Source organism: Notamacropus eugenii, chromosome 6 (assembly GCF_028372415.1).
Source record: "Notamacropus eugenii isolate mMacEug1 chromosome 6, mMacEug1.pri_v2, whole genome shotgun sequence".
Lineage (NCBI taxonomy): Eukaryota > Metazoa > Chordata > Mammalia > Diprotodontia > Macropodidae > Notamacropus > Notamacropus eugenii.
Genome location: NC_092877.1, coordinates 104,158,554 through 104,173,004, shown reverse-complemented (window position 1 = coordinate 104,173,004; position 14,451 = coordinate 104,158,554). Strand labels below are relative to the sequence as shown.

General features: G+C 36.8%; 1 protein-coding gene across 6 annotated transcripts in view; it reads left to right on the top strand.

The window, feature by feature from the left end:
- USP46 (ubiquitin specific peptidase 46) overlaps positions 1-14,241 on the top strand; it is a 67,348-nt gene extending 53,107 nt beyond the window's left edge. For 3 of the 6 annotated variants that reach the window (XM_072620764.1, XM_072620763.1, XM_072620765.1), the window contains 4 exons: positions 3,872-3,955; positions 6,932-7,129; positions 8,805-8,883; positions 10,434-11,441. In XM_072620764.1, coding sequence (XP_072476865.1) covers positions 3,872-3,955; positions 6,932-7,129; positions 8,805-8,883; positions 10,434-10,535 — 463 coding nt within the window. In that variant the 3' untranslated portion in view covers positions 10,536-11,441. Of the gene's footprint in view, positions 1-3,871; positions 3,956-6,931; positions 7,130-8,804; positions 8,884-10,433 lie in introns of all 6 variants that reach the window. The other 3 variants (XM_072620767.1, XM_072620768.1, XM_072620766.1) reach the window with 2 other exon arrangements.
- The last annotated feature ends 210 nt before the right edge of the window (positions 14,242-14,451 follow it).

Here is a 14,451-nt window from a genome sequence, read left to right as displayed (position 1 = left end):
GGCATCAGTTCATAGAAGTCTTCCTGGGTTTCTCTGAACTCTCTCTTTCCTCACTTCTTAGACTGCAATAATAGAATATTCCCTTATATTCACATATCACAGTTAATTCAGCCACTCTCTATTGGATAAGCACCCCTTAGTTTCTAGTTCTTTGCTATGACAACAATGAAACATTGTTTCATTGCTGTAAACATCCTTGTATTTAGGAATGGTCCCATTCCTTTCCCCTTGCTTTTCTTAGTAGAAGTATTGCTGGGTCACAATTCAATGCTTTGGGGCATGTAGCTCTAAATTATTTTGATTTTTGTTCTTAATAGGATTCCTAGAGAGAAAACTGTACTGAGAGAAATGTGACTCTTGTACATTCTCTCACTTTGTTCTTGCAGAATGTATCTGTGCCCCCTGTTGGTCAGCTGTGCTTGAGAAGAGGGGGTTGTAACATCTGGAATTGCTAAAACTTACTAAACGTTTAAATGGGTTACTGTGGAATCTTTTCTGAATGCCTTTAAAAATAGCTCAGATTCTCATCTCTCTGGGGTGGTTCAGGCCACGAATCGACTCTGAAATCTTTCCTTTCCCCACAACGCTCCTCCCTCTCCAGGAATTTGATCATGTTTCTTCTGTCCCATCTTTACCCATTAAGAGTCAAACCTACCTGCCCCTGTACAGATACATGCTCTCAAAGTCTCTAGAGTTATACAGCTTTAGCAGTTTTAGAACCATAGGCTCCAGGGAGAGCTGTGAGGCAGTGTAGTCAGGAGAAAGTCTTGTGGTCAATAGAAAGTGTGATCAGACTAGAAAAATCTGACTCTGGAGTCAGAAGATGGGTTCATCTCCTTCCTGCTTCTTACTTCCTGTGTGACCTTGGGCCAAGCAATTCATCTCTCAGCTTCAAAATAAAGCACTTGGATTGGATGAGAAGTAGACGGGAAATTCCCACTTCATCCTTCATATAATATTATCACCAAACTACTGCAGAACTCTGCAAATTCTTTGGGACCTCCCTGGCAACCATTCACTGCCTGGCTTGGAGAATCTAGCTTTAAGCTAGGCAAGGAGACAGATTCTTCATTTCTATTTTGTGTTTTATTTCCTCTTGTGTTTGTTGAGACCTCATTTGTATAAGAAACTTGAAGGGGTCTTCCTTATCATCATGCCCATACTTTTTATGAACTGAGAATCTTTGATTAAAAAATGGTACAAGGGGTCAATCCTCCTCTAATCTCCAAAATATTTAAGATAGCTAATTTCAGCAATGCTTTCATAGATCATTCTTCATTAAGGAGTAAGGAACTTTTTATTACTCATCTGTCAACCTCAGAGCTTGTATTCTTTCAGAAGTGCGAATACTCATTGGGGATCCAAGACCTCTACATTACTTGACATAGGTTTAATTTATTCATTCATCAAAAAAAAAAAAAAAAAAAGACAAGAAAAACCTTGTCCATTCTTCTCAGGTGTTTAGCCAGCCAAGTAAACCTAAATTGGCAGGCAGAGGTGAGAAGGAAGGGGGAGGTACAGATGAAACAAAACATGTTTCATAGTTCCAGAAGTGATCCTTATAGACTCAAGACAAAGCCCACTCAGTGACACAAAGCAGAAAAAGGGTTGTATGTGAAATTATGAATCTCTTTTATTACTTATAGTTGCTTTTCCTGTTAAATATGTAATGAATTATACATGTCATTTTCAAAGCTGTCTCCCTTGTTTGTGTTTCCTTCTGGCATTTTTTGGTTTACTTTTTTTTTTTTAATTAACAAGCATTTATTTTCTCTCCCTCCCACCTCTTCATAATTAGCACTCTGGAATCATGGATCAGAGTTCTTAAGTCTTTCAAAGTTGTTTGATTTATAAGATTGTTGTTATTGTATAAATTGTATCCTTCAAATAATGATTACTCACATAACTTTTCAAAAATAACTGAAATTTTTAAAGAATGTTTGCAAAGTATTTTCATCTGTTATTTCATTTGAACTTCAGAACAATCCACTGGGTGTGATTAGCCTCATTTTACAGAAGGGGAAACTGAGACTCAGAGAGATTAAGTGGAATAGTTATAGAAGAGGAAAGTGTCAGAAGTGACATTTGAACCCAGGACTTCCTGGTTCTGAGTTAATCACTTTGCAAACTACAAAATAACATATCCCACAAACCTCCTGATAGCTAATTGCCTTATATAATAGTTCATAACTTGCATTATATGTTCTCTGTGCTGGCGGTAGACAGAAGGTATCTTGCTTAAAGGGTCCAAGCATGGAATTAAGAGATGAGTTTTAATCCTCTCTGTTGGACATGTCACACCTTTTGCAACAACAACAACAACAAAAATACTACATTAAATAAGGGTTATAATAGTTGGTCACCAAAGCCTATTTAACCCAGAATATAGAAGAACTATTACTAATGGTATTAATATGTATGACCAGAGATCTGGGAAGCAGGAACAAGGATCCTTGTGGTATTTCTAAATATATCTTTTCCCCACTCCCTTACCCAGAAACAAGGAAAACTCTGTCCCTTTAAATAAGGAATACAAAGGAGGGGGGTGGTGGGAGCTGTAGGAAAAAGACAGCAGAAGCTGCACATCAAAGGAGTCTGAAAGTATGCAGTATTCTACATCTGTAGTGCTCCGACCCTGCAGGGAAATGGAAAGGAGGTTGGGAAGGGAAGTGCATTATCTTGTCTCTTCTCTGGAATCAAACTTGATCATTACAATTTTACAGTGTTCAGCTTTGTTCTTCTATCCATTTGTTGTAGTCATGGCAACTAGATTGTGAAATAGAGGGCTGGATCTGGAGTCAGGAAGACCCAAGTTAAATCTGGCCGTAGATACTTAACTAAGCTGTATGACCCTGAAAAAAACCACTTCACTTCTTTTTGCCTGTTTCCTCATCTGTAAAATGGGGATGGTAAGAGCATCTGCCTCCCAGGGTTGTTTTGATGATCAAACAAGATGGTGATTGTAAAGCATTTAGCACTATGCCTGTTACATAGTAAGCACTTTATAAATGTTATTTATTATTATTAATCATTAAGTGTGATATTTCTCTGGTTTGACTCACTTCACTTCTGCATCATTGATTCATACAAATTGAAACATTATTTCTAAAAATGTTTTTCATTTTATTGTGATCTTAAGAAACAAACATTTCAGTATACTAAGAAGAAAATAAAGGAGAGATAGGCAGACTTTTGTTATTTATGTATGTATATACATATATATAAACACACATATATAAAATACATATATACATATGCATATATATGTTTCCATATGCATATATTTTTTAAAAAGAGGATATTTAATTTAACATGAAAGTAACAAAACCGCCCTGTTTGTCTGCATCTTCTTAAAGATGCTAAATACTGTTGTCAATAGCCTAAAAATAGTATTCCCAGTGATTCCCTCAAGTAATGTTTAAAGAACGGTTTTCAAGAGCTTTGAAAAGGGAAGCCTGAAGAAGGTATTTCTGTAGCACAGTAATATTATTCTTGTGTATCTGTTTGATCTTCCTTTAAAAGTCCACTCTGTTGAATCCTGGAGTTTTCTGAATCATTAGGGGATTTAAGTTTGTAGCTCTGTGATCCATTCAATGTTCCTTGTTTGAAATTTTCTTTTTTGGTGAAATAATAGCCCAAACAATGGAAGTAACAATGCCATGAATGTTAACTCCAGGCTTCAGATGAAAGAAGTCAGAGTTTTCAAGTTTTTATTTTTTTCAAAAGTCTTCTACTTTTCTTTCTACATTCAGATCACAAATCATCTTGTACACTACAAAGAATTTTGCAATGTGACAGAGGAAATGTCTTTGATCGAATAAACAAAATATATCTTGGTCCCTTTTAAAAATGAGATTATGTTTCTCTACAGAGACTTCAGTAACACTGAGACACTGTGTAGTGAACAGAAATACTACTGTGAAACTTGCTGCAGTAAGCAGGAGGCCCAGAAAAGGTGGGTAGAAACTTCAGACGCACCTTCTAAGTTGGCCTTGTTCTTTAGAAACAGAGGATGTGGGTCCTCTGATGGGGTGTGGGAATGCTGTTGGAGAGTGGGAAGGGGGGGGCAGGGAATCCACAGCCTTACACATGGGTGGCAAGTATAGAATTCTAGATTTGGAAGTGACCTGAGAGGGCAGCAAGGTGTGGCATTTTGAGAGATTTCATTTCTGGGTAATTTAGTAATTTTATTAATAATACCAGCATTTTAATAAAAGGATAGGAATTTGACTGTCTCTTGCTTAGACCAAAGACAATCATGGTGGCAGGCTCACAGTTTTTATGCCCTTCAAAGAAGAGTAGGTGTCCCCCAGGGTGGCAATCAACTCTGATTGGTTCACAATGAATGAGAGAGACACACCGAATATTACAATGAGGGGCTGGGACCTGAACTTTGATTACATCATTTAGTTCTTAAGTTACTCCCAACATGGGGCAATCTATTCAAAGAATTTATCCCCACCCAATGGCTGTCCCACCTGGGAGGGGTACGGATAGAGGAGAAGGTTAACTCAACCTTTAGAGACTAAGGTTTTGAAATAAGGATTAAGAAAAGGGGGAAATAGGAATCTTCCCACTATTGGTAATTAATAATCATTTCTTTCAAACCCATGCCTGATGCAGAAACCCCTTGTACAATATTCTCAATAAATGGAAATGTCAAATTTCTGCTTGACCCTTTCCTATAATAGGAACCTTTCTAGCTCATAAAACATCTTGTCCCATTTTTGAAAAGCTATAAAATTAGACAATTCTTTCTTATGTTGAGGCAAAATATGCTTCTCTGTATCATCTTACCATTGGTCTTATATTTTCCCTCTTGGACACTTTAGAACATTTAATCCTTTTTCTATATGACAGGCCTTCACACATTGGAAGATAGCTGTCATATCCAACTCTACACCTCTAACCAAATCTTCTCCCCAAGTTTACCACTCCCATTTTCTTCAACTAGTCCTTATGTAGCATGATTACAGAATAATTTCAAATTGCCTTTCTCTGGACATATTTTGCAAAAATATGGTATTCAGAAGTGGTTTGAGCAATTAGACTCTCATATCTCTTACTCTGGACACTATCTGTAAATGCTGAGCAAGATCATTAAAGTCCTGCTCTGAAACCCTCGTCATGACTTGGAGGTGAACCTGGGGTCTGGTAGGTTCTGACAGGCTTTGAGTATAAGGCCAGTGAGTCTATGTATGATGTCAAAAGATGAGCCTTGCTACAGTCAAAGAGGCTGCCGCCATGTTGTACACTCTAATTTTATTGACCTTGTTGTCAGCTAAAACCCTTGGGTCTTTCTAACATGACCTTCTGTCAAGCTGTTTCTTCCAAATGAAGATAACTATATGATTCTCTGAATCATTAGTACCAAAGAACTTTTTTCACACCTTCCCTTTATACTTGAATAGTTTAAGGATCTAGGATTTTATGAGTGTGGGTTTTTCTTCCAATAATACAGACTGCATGGCCTCTCTAACTTAGTAGATGTTACTTGAGAGTCATTACCTGAACATTGTGACCCTGCCACCAACCTGGTGATGAACTTTTGCAAACTTATCTAGACTAGACCTTGGAGAGCTATGTATAGTTCTTTAACTGGACTTGTACTTGAAACTTTGCCAGCTTTGTAGAATATTCTAGAGATTCTATTCCACAGCATGATGAAGCATGAGAGGAGTACTTTATTACAGACACTATACTGAACTTGTATGCATTTCTACTTCAGTAAAATGGAAGAGCTGGAATGGAATCTTTAATGGTCCCTCATCTATTATTTTGAGTCCTTGCACACTCTGCTATAACACCATAATACCCTCAGAAGCTTTAGGAAATGGGTAGGCCTACTGATCCCTACATTCACTGACTCCAAACTTTAGGTTCTTATTTCTGCTTTTTGTAATTTTTCTGTCTCTTCCCTATTGGTTGTCATTTCTTGCCACTGAACTGAGGAAGTTTGGTTGAAAGTAACCAAATTAAATGGAAGACTCAAATTGAAAGTCAATGGGACAAGTGATCAGGCCTGCCCTCCTTACACTGAGGGAGTTCTATCTTGTGTTTCACACCATGATGCAAGATTAGCACATAGCAGAAGCATATCCTGATCACTAATAGAGGCCTGCACTCTATTAACTCTAGTCTGGAAACAAGGCACATTTTACCTGTTGGGGTATCTTCAGTTTTCATCACTGACGTTGCTAGCAGTATACTAGTATACTAAGTATACTAGCAGTATACATTGTATACTAAAGCTCATTAAAGGGAAACTAGCAATGGCTATTATTATAGGGAGATGTATGATTTCTGTGAGATACTTATAGCCTTCTTAATTTCTTCTCTCTTTCTTCTCCTATCTCAAGGAGGGAAACCTTGTCAAAGTGCAATGGAAAAGAAAGCTGAATTTGGAATCAGAGACCTTGAGTTTTGTTACTTAGTACCTATGTTACCAGGGGCACATCACATCACCTCACCTCTCTGGGTCTCCATTTCCTCATCTGTGGGATGGGGGTTAAGCTTGATGGCCTCTAAGACTACTTCCAGCTCTGAACTTTGATCCTATGTTAGCCATGTGTTCTCTAGAGCAATGCACATGACTCTCCCTTTTAATCTGATGATTCTAATCTGTTGTGAGCAAGGAAACCAGATAACTGAGTTTGTTAGATTTGAGTTCCGGATTGTATTTAGGGATCAGATTTGTGCCAACCATTTTGACTGCTCAGAGATCTTTTCAGTCATGTTCTGCATAGTTGGGGTTACTGAGCCCCAACTATAGTAGATATAGTTTATAAATTTTTTGTTTTAGTACTTGCTGTTTTAGGTTACCAGGGCCATGATTACCCTCTGTGAACCAATACAGAAAACAGAATGTACTTTTTTTTTTTTTCCAAAAAAAGGATGAGGCTTGACTGACAACATACTTATGACTTCCTAGGATGAGAGTAAAAAAGCTTCCAATGATCCTGGCATTACATCTTAAGAGGTTCAAATATATGGAACAACTTCACAGATATACCAAGCTCTCCTACCGTGTGGTCTTTCCGCTGGAGCTACGTCTGTTCAATACATCCAGTGATGCAGTGAATCTGGACCGCATGTATGACTTAGTGGCTGTTGTAGTCCACTGTGGCAGGTAAAGGGCAGAGTTATTGCTCATCGAATGGTCATTACTCATGTTTTGATAGGCTGTTAAAAATCCATAATCTAGGGAAATTCAGAGTGGAACTTTGGGAAAGGTTGGAATCTATTTTCATAGAGGGCCACTGGATTGTAAAGGTCTCGTTCCACCAAGTAAGCTCAATGGACAAATGCATCTTTATTTTTCAAGGTAACAAAAATTTAGAAAAATTAAGAATATTAATCCACTTAATTTTCTTATTTGGACAGTTTTGATTTAGCTCATTTTCTTTGAGAAAAATATATGTCAAATTTTTTTAAAGTTATGTTTTAGAACATGGTAGTTTCTAATGGACTCACCAGGGAGTGCAAGAATCTTAGTTTTTAGAGCATTTGCAAACAATTAATACAATGAATTAATGCAAATGTAATTTAACTGTGACCCTTTTCACATGTGACTTGTCCAGGAAATGGTATATTGACATGCTACTGAAAGATGTAAACCATACCTGTGTTTACATTCTCACTATAAATCAAAACACAAGACACAAAGAAATTGTGACTAAATGGAAAGAGAGAAAGAAAACTTGAAACAAAAGAAAATTGTTATCACAACAAGTAACCCAAAAGAGCTCAGCTACATCCTTGGCTGGCAGATACTATATGTGCTTGCCAAGCAGAAAGACATGACATCCAAGGACACTTAACGGTTTAGAGAAATTCTTCACTTGGAGTCCATGAAGCCAATTTCAGAGTCTAGGAACTTGAATGGGAAAACAAATTAAATCTTTATTTGTACTAACCTCTTACCAGCATTTTTCCTCAAGTTTGAATGTAGGCAAGAGATCACAGTGGTGTTAGATTTCACCGGACTGGCAGAGGGGTCCATAATACAAAAAACTAACAACCTCTGGTATAGAGCGCTCATCTATAGAACAGTACAGAGGAGGACAACAGAAGACCATGAGCATTATAACCTCACAAAATAGTGAAAAAGTAGTTGATGATGATGAGCCTTTTGGAGAGTTTGGAAGAGATCAAGTTAACCCAGATAATAAAGAGCATTTATAGACAAAAGTAGAAGGAACACAATAGACACAAAGTGGAAGAGATTCATTTGTGTTTTTGAGGTATATTTTCATCAGCATTACTAGGTGACTTTTGAGGTTTCTATCAACCCTTGGATTCTCTAATATGGAAACACCAAATTTGGATTTTTATCACCACAGTATTCAGGGTACTATTTGAGGAAGTAGTAATGACATCCTTATCTTAAGTATCACACCATAAAATTCTGTGCCACTTACTCCATTTTTCATTAAATCTAAGTTTTTGGAAACTTCATAAATTCCTAAGGAATTGTTGTTGGCCAGTGATATCAGTATAGGTGGTTCCAGGGGTCAGCCAGATTGCTCGTTCTCTAAGAAATGTTTTAACATCAAGGGACTTTTGAAGACATCACAGGAAATTCTAAGCCCTCATTATGCTCTCCAAGGATGTGCATAGTCTCATGGGATTTTGAACAAACCTTGGGAAAATGGCACTTTCCAGTTTAGATAGTACATCTAAAATTAAATCAAGGCTTTTTACTTGCACAAATCCAGTAAAGCCATACAGGAGTCATAGAGAAAGTGTGAGACAGAAAAAATATTCTTCCAATCACAGCTAATTCTTTGTCATGTTCTTTTCAGTGGACCTAATCGTGGGCATTACATTACCATTGTGAAGAGTCATGGCTTCTGGCTCTTATTTGACGATGACATTGTAGAGGTCAGTATGAAGACTGTTATGGTAGTGAAGAGGTTTTCTCTATATCTTTCTCTGTCTCTCTATGTAGGGCATTCTCTCTCTCTCTCTCTCTCTCTCTCTCTCTCCTTTTCTATGCAAAGAATCTGATGGTTAAGAACATTTGGCTTTCAAATCGAGTGTCCATAAATTTTATATTTTCAATTCAGGACAGAAGTTTGAGCTTCACGTAGCCTTTGAAATCCCTGGTTATTGCAATAAATGGTGAACATTAATTCAGTTCAGCAGGCATTCGCTGAGTGACTGCTGTGTCTAGCAAGCATACTGTTGAACACCATAAGGGACAGAAAAAGAAGATGGAACTTGATTCTTACCCTGATCAAGTTGAGAGAGAGCACTTAACTACTTGAAGCTTCATAGAGGACAACATATTAATGAAAACATCGAACAAATAGAAAGTTTGAGGAGGCTATAATAAAATTTAGTGATCTTTATAACAAGTTATTAGGGAATGTTCATAACATAAGGATAATTTTCCAGTTTTTAGCATCATTGTTCCATAGCCATAACAGAAAATGTCAGTGGAAACAATTTGATGAATGAAAAATCTCTTAATGAGTGGATACTAATAACCTCTGGCATCACTGGGTGGGACATTCACTTTGACTCTTTTTTTCTAATAGTAGTGATTGATTTCTGCTGATATGTTAATATTCCCTCATCTAGAGTTTACTTTAGGCCAAGGGGTACAATTTTCAGAGTAGCTAACAAGGGTTAGGACTACTCTCTGTAACAAAGACACCAAATAAAGTTAACCGACCTGAACTTCGATCCAGCTTATGATCTTGACCTCATTAGTATTATACAGTGAACTGTACTAATTGACTAGGGACATCAACAGTCTAGATAGTATTCTTAAGTAGTACAAAATGCATTTTGGTACAGTTCAAATACCCTTAAACTTCAAAGGTCTGTCCAAACTAACTTCTCGTACTAGAATTTCATTGTACTAATTATTTCTTAAGTTAAATGGACCCTCACCTTGAACCATCAGATCTTTTGTTGTTGTTGTTATAGGGACATTTTCTGTGTAATGGTTTTGTTGTAATGTGATTTATAGGCGCAAGCTTGAGGGACACATTAAATTTGAGCTTATTAAGGGACTATTTTATTAGATTTTTCTTCAGGACACTAAATGGATTTCTGGTAACCAGAAAGAGTTAATATTGATCTTTATTCCCACACCCCCCCTAACTCCTCCTTTTTTTTTTTTACTATTAGAAAAATGTATTAGATTGGCTCTGACTTTGTGAGTTGCTTCTTTATCCCTTTTATGTAAAGAAATAGTTAAGTTAATTACAATTAATCTTTATCTAAACTGATAAATCATCCATTTACTGTTAAGATTTTCTAAGTATGCCTTGGCAAGTAATGATAAATATTTTTACCGTATGCTGTATAATTTGTTTATAATATGTTTGTATTATTTTCTTCTTTCAATGAACATTCTGAGTAGTTGTGTTCATTTTCATTTTTTTCTCTCTCTTCTATCCCCCCTTCATTCCTACCCAAAGAAAATAGATGCTCAAGCTATTGAAGAATTTTATGGCCTGACATCAGATATATCAAAAAATTCTGAGTCTGGATATATTTTATTCTATCAATCAAGAGAATGACTTGAAGAACTGCAGAACTGCTTTAAGTGGGAAAATGGAATCGAGCCCACTATGACCTGGCTTCTCCGCAGATCAATCACCTTCCTTCTTAATGGCCCACCAGTGACATACCCTGAGCCTAAATGGTCTAACTGTGTTAGGCTGTTGTCCCCTTCCCCTTTCCCCCCCTCCCTCTGCCATTTTGATATGCAGCACTTTTGGTTTTATTTCAGTCAGAGGTAGAATTAAATGTTATCCAATTGTAGTAAGATTTACATGAATAACATTTACAGATTTTTAGGATTGAGTACACACTATGCCATCTGCTGCCTCCCAGTGAACTAGAGTAATGTTTTCTACAAATGACCATGTTCTCTTTTGGGGCTTTTTACTGAACTTTGTAAATGGCTTCAGGGGTCAACTTACGATGCATTCCTCTTAATTGTGTAACTCAGAGGCTCTATTGCTCTCCATTTTTAGCTCATAAACCCAGTTTTCTATAGAGTAGGCTTAAAGAATTGGATTGATTTCATGCCCCTCCTGGGCTGAAATTGTAGCTATAAGTTGAAAAACTTTTAGAAATGCGTAACCTCAACACTAGAAATAGCCTCAGAGTAGGGGGTGGGTACAGAGCTTATTACGGTGACATTAGTGTTAGCCCTTTGGGCATTGGAACCAGCCGTTAAAGTTCAAGGGCCCAACAAGGTGTGGCATTAAGGGTAGATGAAAGAAAGAAGAAGAAACAGGAGAAAAGTTTTTGGCCAATGGTAAGGTCCTTATCATAAAAATATACTTAATGAAGTTTCAGTGCCACCAACATTTTCTCTTATCAGGCGCTGTGGGTAATATCTGGCCCTATTCATCTTTTCAGGGTAACTTATCAGATGATCCTTCAACACTTCCTACAGTAGTGGAATTAACAAAAAAGACCTTGTCCCACTCTCCCAAATCATTTCATTAGCTGTGTCCTCCTGACGTTATGGGATTAAACAGGGAATCACATTTTTATAGCTATCTAGTCACATTGTGTGACTTGGTAATTTTTATTTTTCAGTTAGTTTACTGAGATCCTGGCAAGTGTCAGGGCTAATAAAGAACTATTCCCTAGGGGGAATACTGGAAATATCTAAGTAGGAAGGAGACAAAGTCAAAGGAAGTGTAAGTAGGGCAAATAGAAGGAGGAAAAGTGAGTGAAGTGGTGGATATTTTCTTGGGTTCAGTCAGCCCTCAGGCTGTTAGACAAGACAGATTTCCAAGAAAGAACCTCATCTCACACATATTTACTTTGACTTATTTTCATTGTTTTATTATGTATATTTATTAGCACGTTTGATGATTCAGTACTTCTCATTAAAAGGCTCAACTGCCTTGCTGTCCTTAGCTGGTTTTGTCTTTTCCTTTTCTCTCTGTCCCCTCCCTTCCTCCTCTTTCCCAACCCTTTTAGCAAAGATTGTTTGAAATTCTCATTTGGGATTTCTGCTTTCATTGAGGAAGTCAGTTAACTTCGCTATGTTATAATCTACTGTGAATGTGATATTATTTTGTACCTTATGATCGAGGAATTTGTAAGCCTTTGGTATGATGTAGTTTGAAATGGAATTGGAAAGGTGACCTACCATTTCATATCATAAGGAGTATAGCACTTTAACCAGAGAGAAACTGGATTTCTTATCTTTGAAATACCTTGAACTGTTTGTTACTCAGAACATGACTCAGTAGTTCCACATGCTTCATTTTGTCATGCTAAAGGTGAAATGTTCAACCTTCCATCAGAAGACAAAAACAGGGTGATTTCCCCCCTACTTCCTTGGTGAGAGTAAAATGCCTTACCTTGTTTAGAGGCAAATTCCTATTTTTGAATATTCATGCCTCACTTTTTTTTCCATTAAAATTATGCAGCAGTCACTTGCTTGCCAGATGAATCTTAGTCTCTGATTGTGAGTGAGTGCATTTTTCGGACAGAAAGCGACTAGTGGAGAGAGAATGTCTGTGCTTAATGTACCTCAGCTGCTTGGCTTGAGATTGTAAAGCTAAAGAAATGTATGGTGAACCTATACCTTATACAGTCAGAGCTGGGAGACCGAATGAGAACTTTGGGGAGAAAAATTATTAAAATTGTTTTAAAATAGATTTTTGGAGGTAAATGTCCAATTTACTAGGAAGAGGTTTATAAACTAGTAAAGAATTAAGATGTGATAAGTGAAGCAATATTTAAAATGTTAAACCAGGGTTACAGTCTAACCTTTTATGAGGTTACAAACAGCTTTTCCCAATGACTTTTACTATGATAGTTTATTTTTTTCAAGCAAAAAAAAAAAAAGGAAAATGTAGAGTTTATGAACAGATTTCTGGTATTTGTAAGAAGGTATTTTGGAAGGCATTAGAGAGACATGTGGGCTAGTCCAAGTAAACAGCTGGGAACTAGTAAAACATTAACTTGCCCCCTATCAAAATTTGGTCAGCATTTACTTTATTTTAGGTCTGTCTGCTCACTCTTCCCTTCCCACCAACCCCTCCATTTCCCCTCTATTAGTAATAAAGAGATCCATTCTAACCTTTTTTGTAAAAGCCTTTTCACTATATTTAAAGATGACATCACCCAACTTGGGTTTTTTCTTTATTCTTCCCATTATGAGAGAGCCTGAGAATGGTACAAAACAAACAAGCCCATCTTCAAAACTCCTAAAAAATTCAGAGTTCAGAGGCTTAGCACAAGCCTGTGGCTTTCAACTATGTCTGTGTTTGACTTGCTGGGCCCTTACAGAAATTGCTTTGCAGCATTGTTCTTATTGGTTGTGTATTTTAAATCAAGCTGCTATATCTTGCCTTGATGAAGGAGAAACGAAATCTTTTGATTTTCTTCATTCCTAGTTAAAAGTTAGAAAGTGGTGGCATTCACAACAAGATTGTATAGGAAGACACATTTCAGAATGCACTTTGATAGGGCTACTGCTGGCTTCCGGTCTTGCTCTGCTTGAGATATTCCTCATTTTGAGATGCTGTTTAGTGCAACTGAAATGAAGGAGGGGTGAGGGACCACCCAAGCTGAAGGTGTGTCTGAAAATGAGACTGGCACCTTTGGGGGTTTGCTAGACTAAGGCAACTGAAGATAAGATCACAAAAATGACAGAAACATTCCCTATATTCTTAACTTTATGGAGCTGCATAATGGTGAACCAAGTTTGAACTGAGATTTAGGGCTTATTTTAGATACATGGATTCTTACATTTTACCATCAATGGATTTTATCTTCAAGCATTACTTTTTGTTCAACTTTGTATATTCATGTGAAATTAAATATCATGCACTAAATGTTTTGCCCTTCTTTGCTATTATGTAGCCAAGGTGTTCATAGGCACCATTCTGAATAATTTGCCCTCGTAAATGGTGTGGGTCAGGGAAAAATAGATATTTTTTTCTTGCTCAATTTACCTAAGTAAGTTGTTTTCCAGTGTTATATTAATTTATTTCTGCCTCCTGTTTCTGCATAACTGAAGTATTTGCTGTATCCATGTAGTTTTCATTTGTGTTGCTAATACCTAGTTTTAATTTTAAATAATCTGTACTTTCATTTTTTTAAAATGTAACCAACCCAAGCACTTTAAGCAATAATTTCAATCATGTGAAAAATTCAATCAGTTTAACCCCTTGCCTCTAAAATGGAGTTTGCAAAAAAAAAAAAAATTAAATAAATAAATGGAAATTCTCTCTGTAGAGAACTACGTTGGATCATGTTCTACATGAACTCTTCAATACCTGGTAGTGTGAAAGAAAGTGACAAGTAACATGAACAGGTTCTCATTCAAGATTTGATCTTGAAACTGTTGGAATTTGAAGAAAGTTTGAATCATTTTGATTTCCCAATAATGTTTGTGTTCTTGTTAGAAATGATGCATTGTTCCAGGAGACAGTGGCTTTTTTTTTTTTTTAACACAAA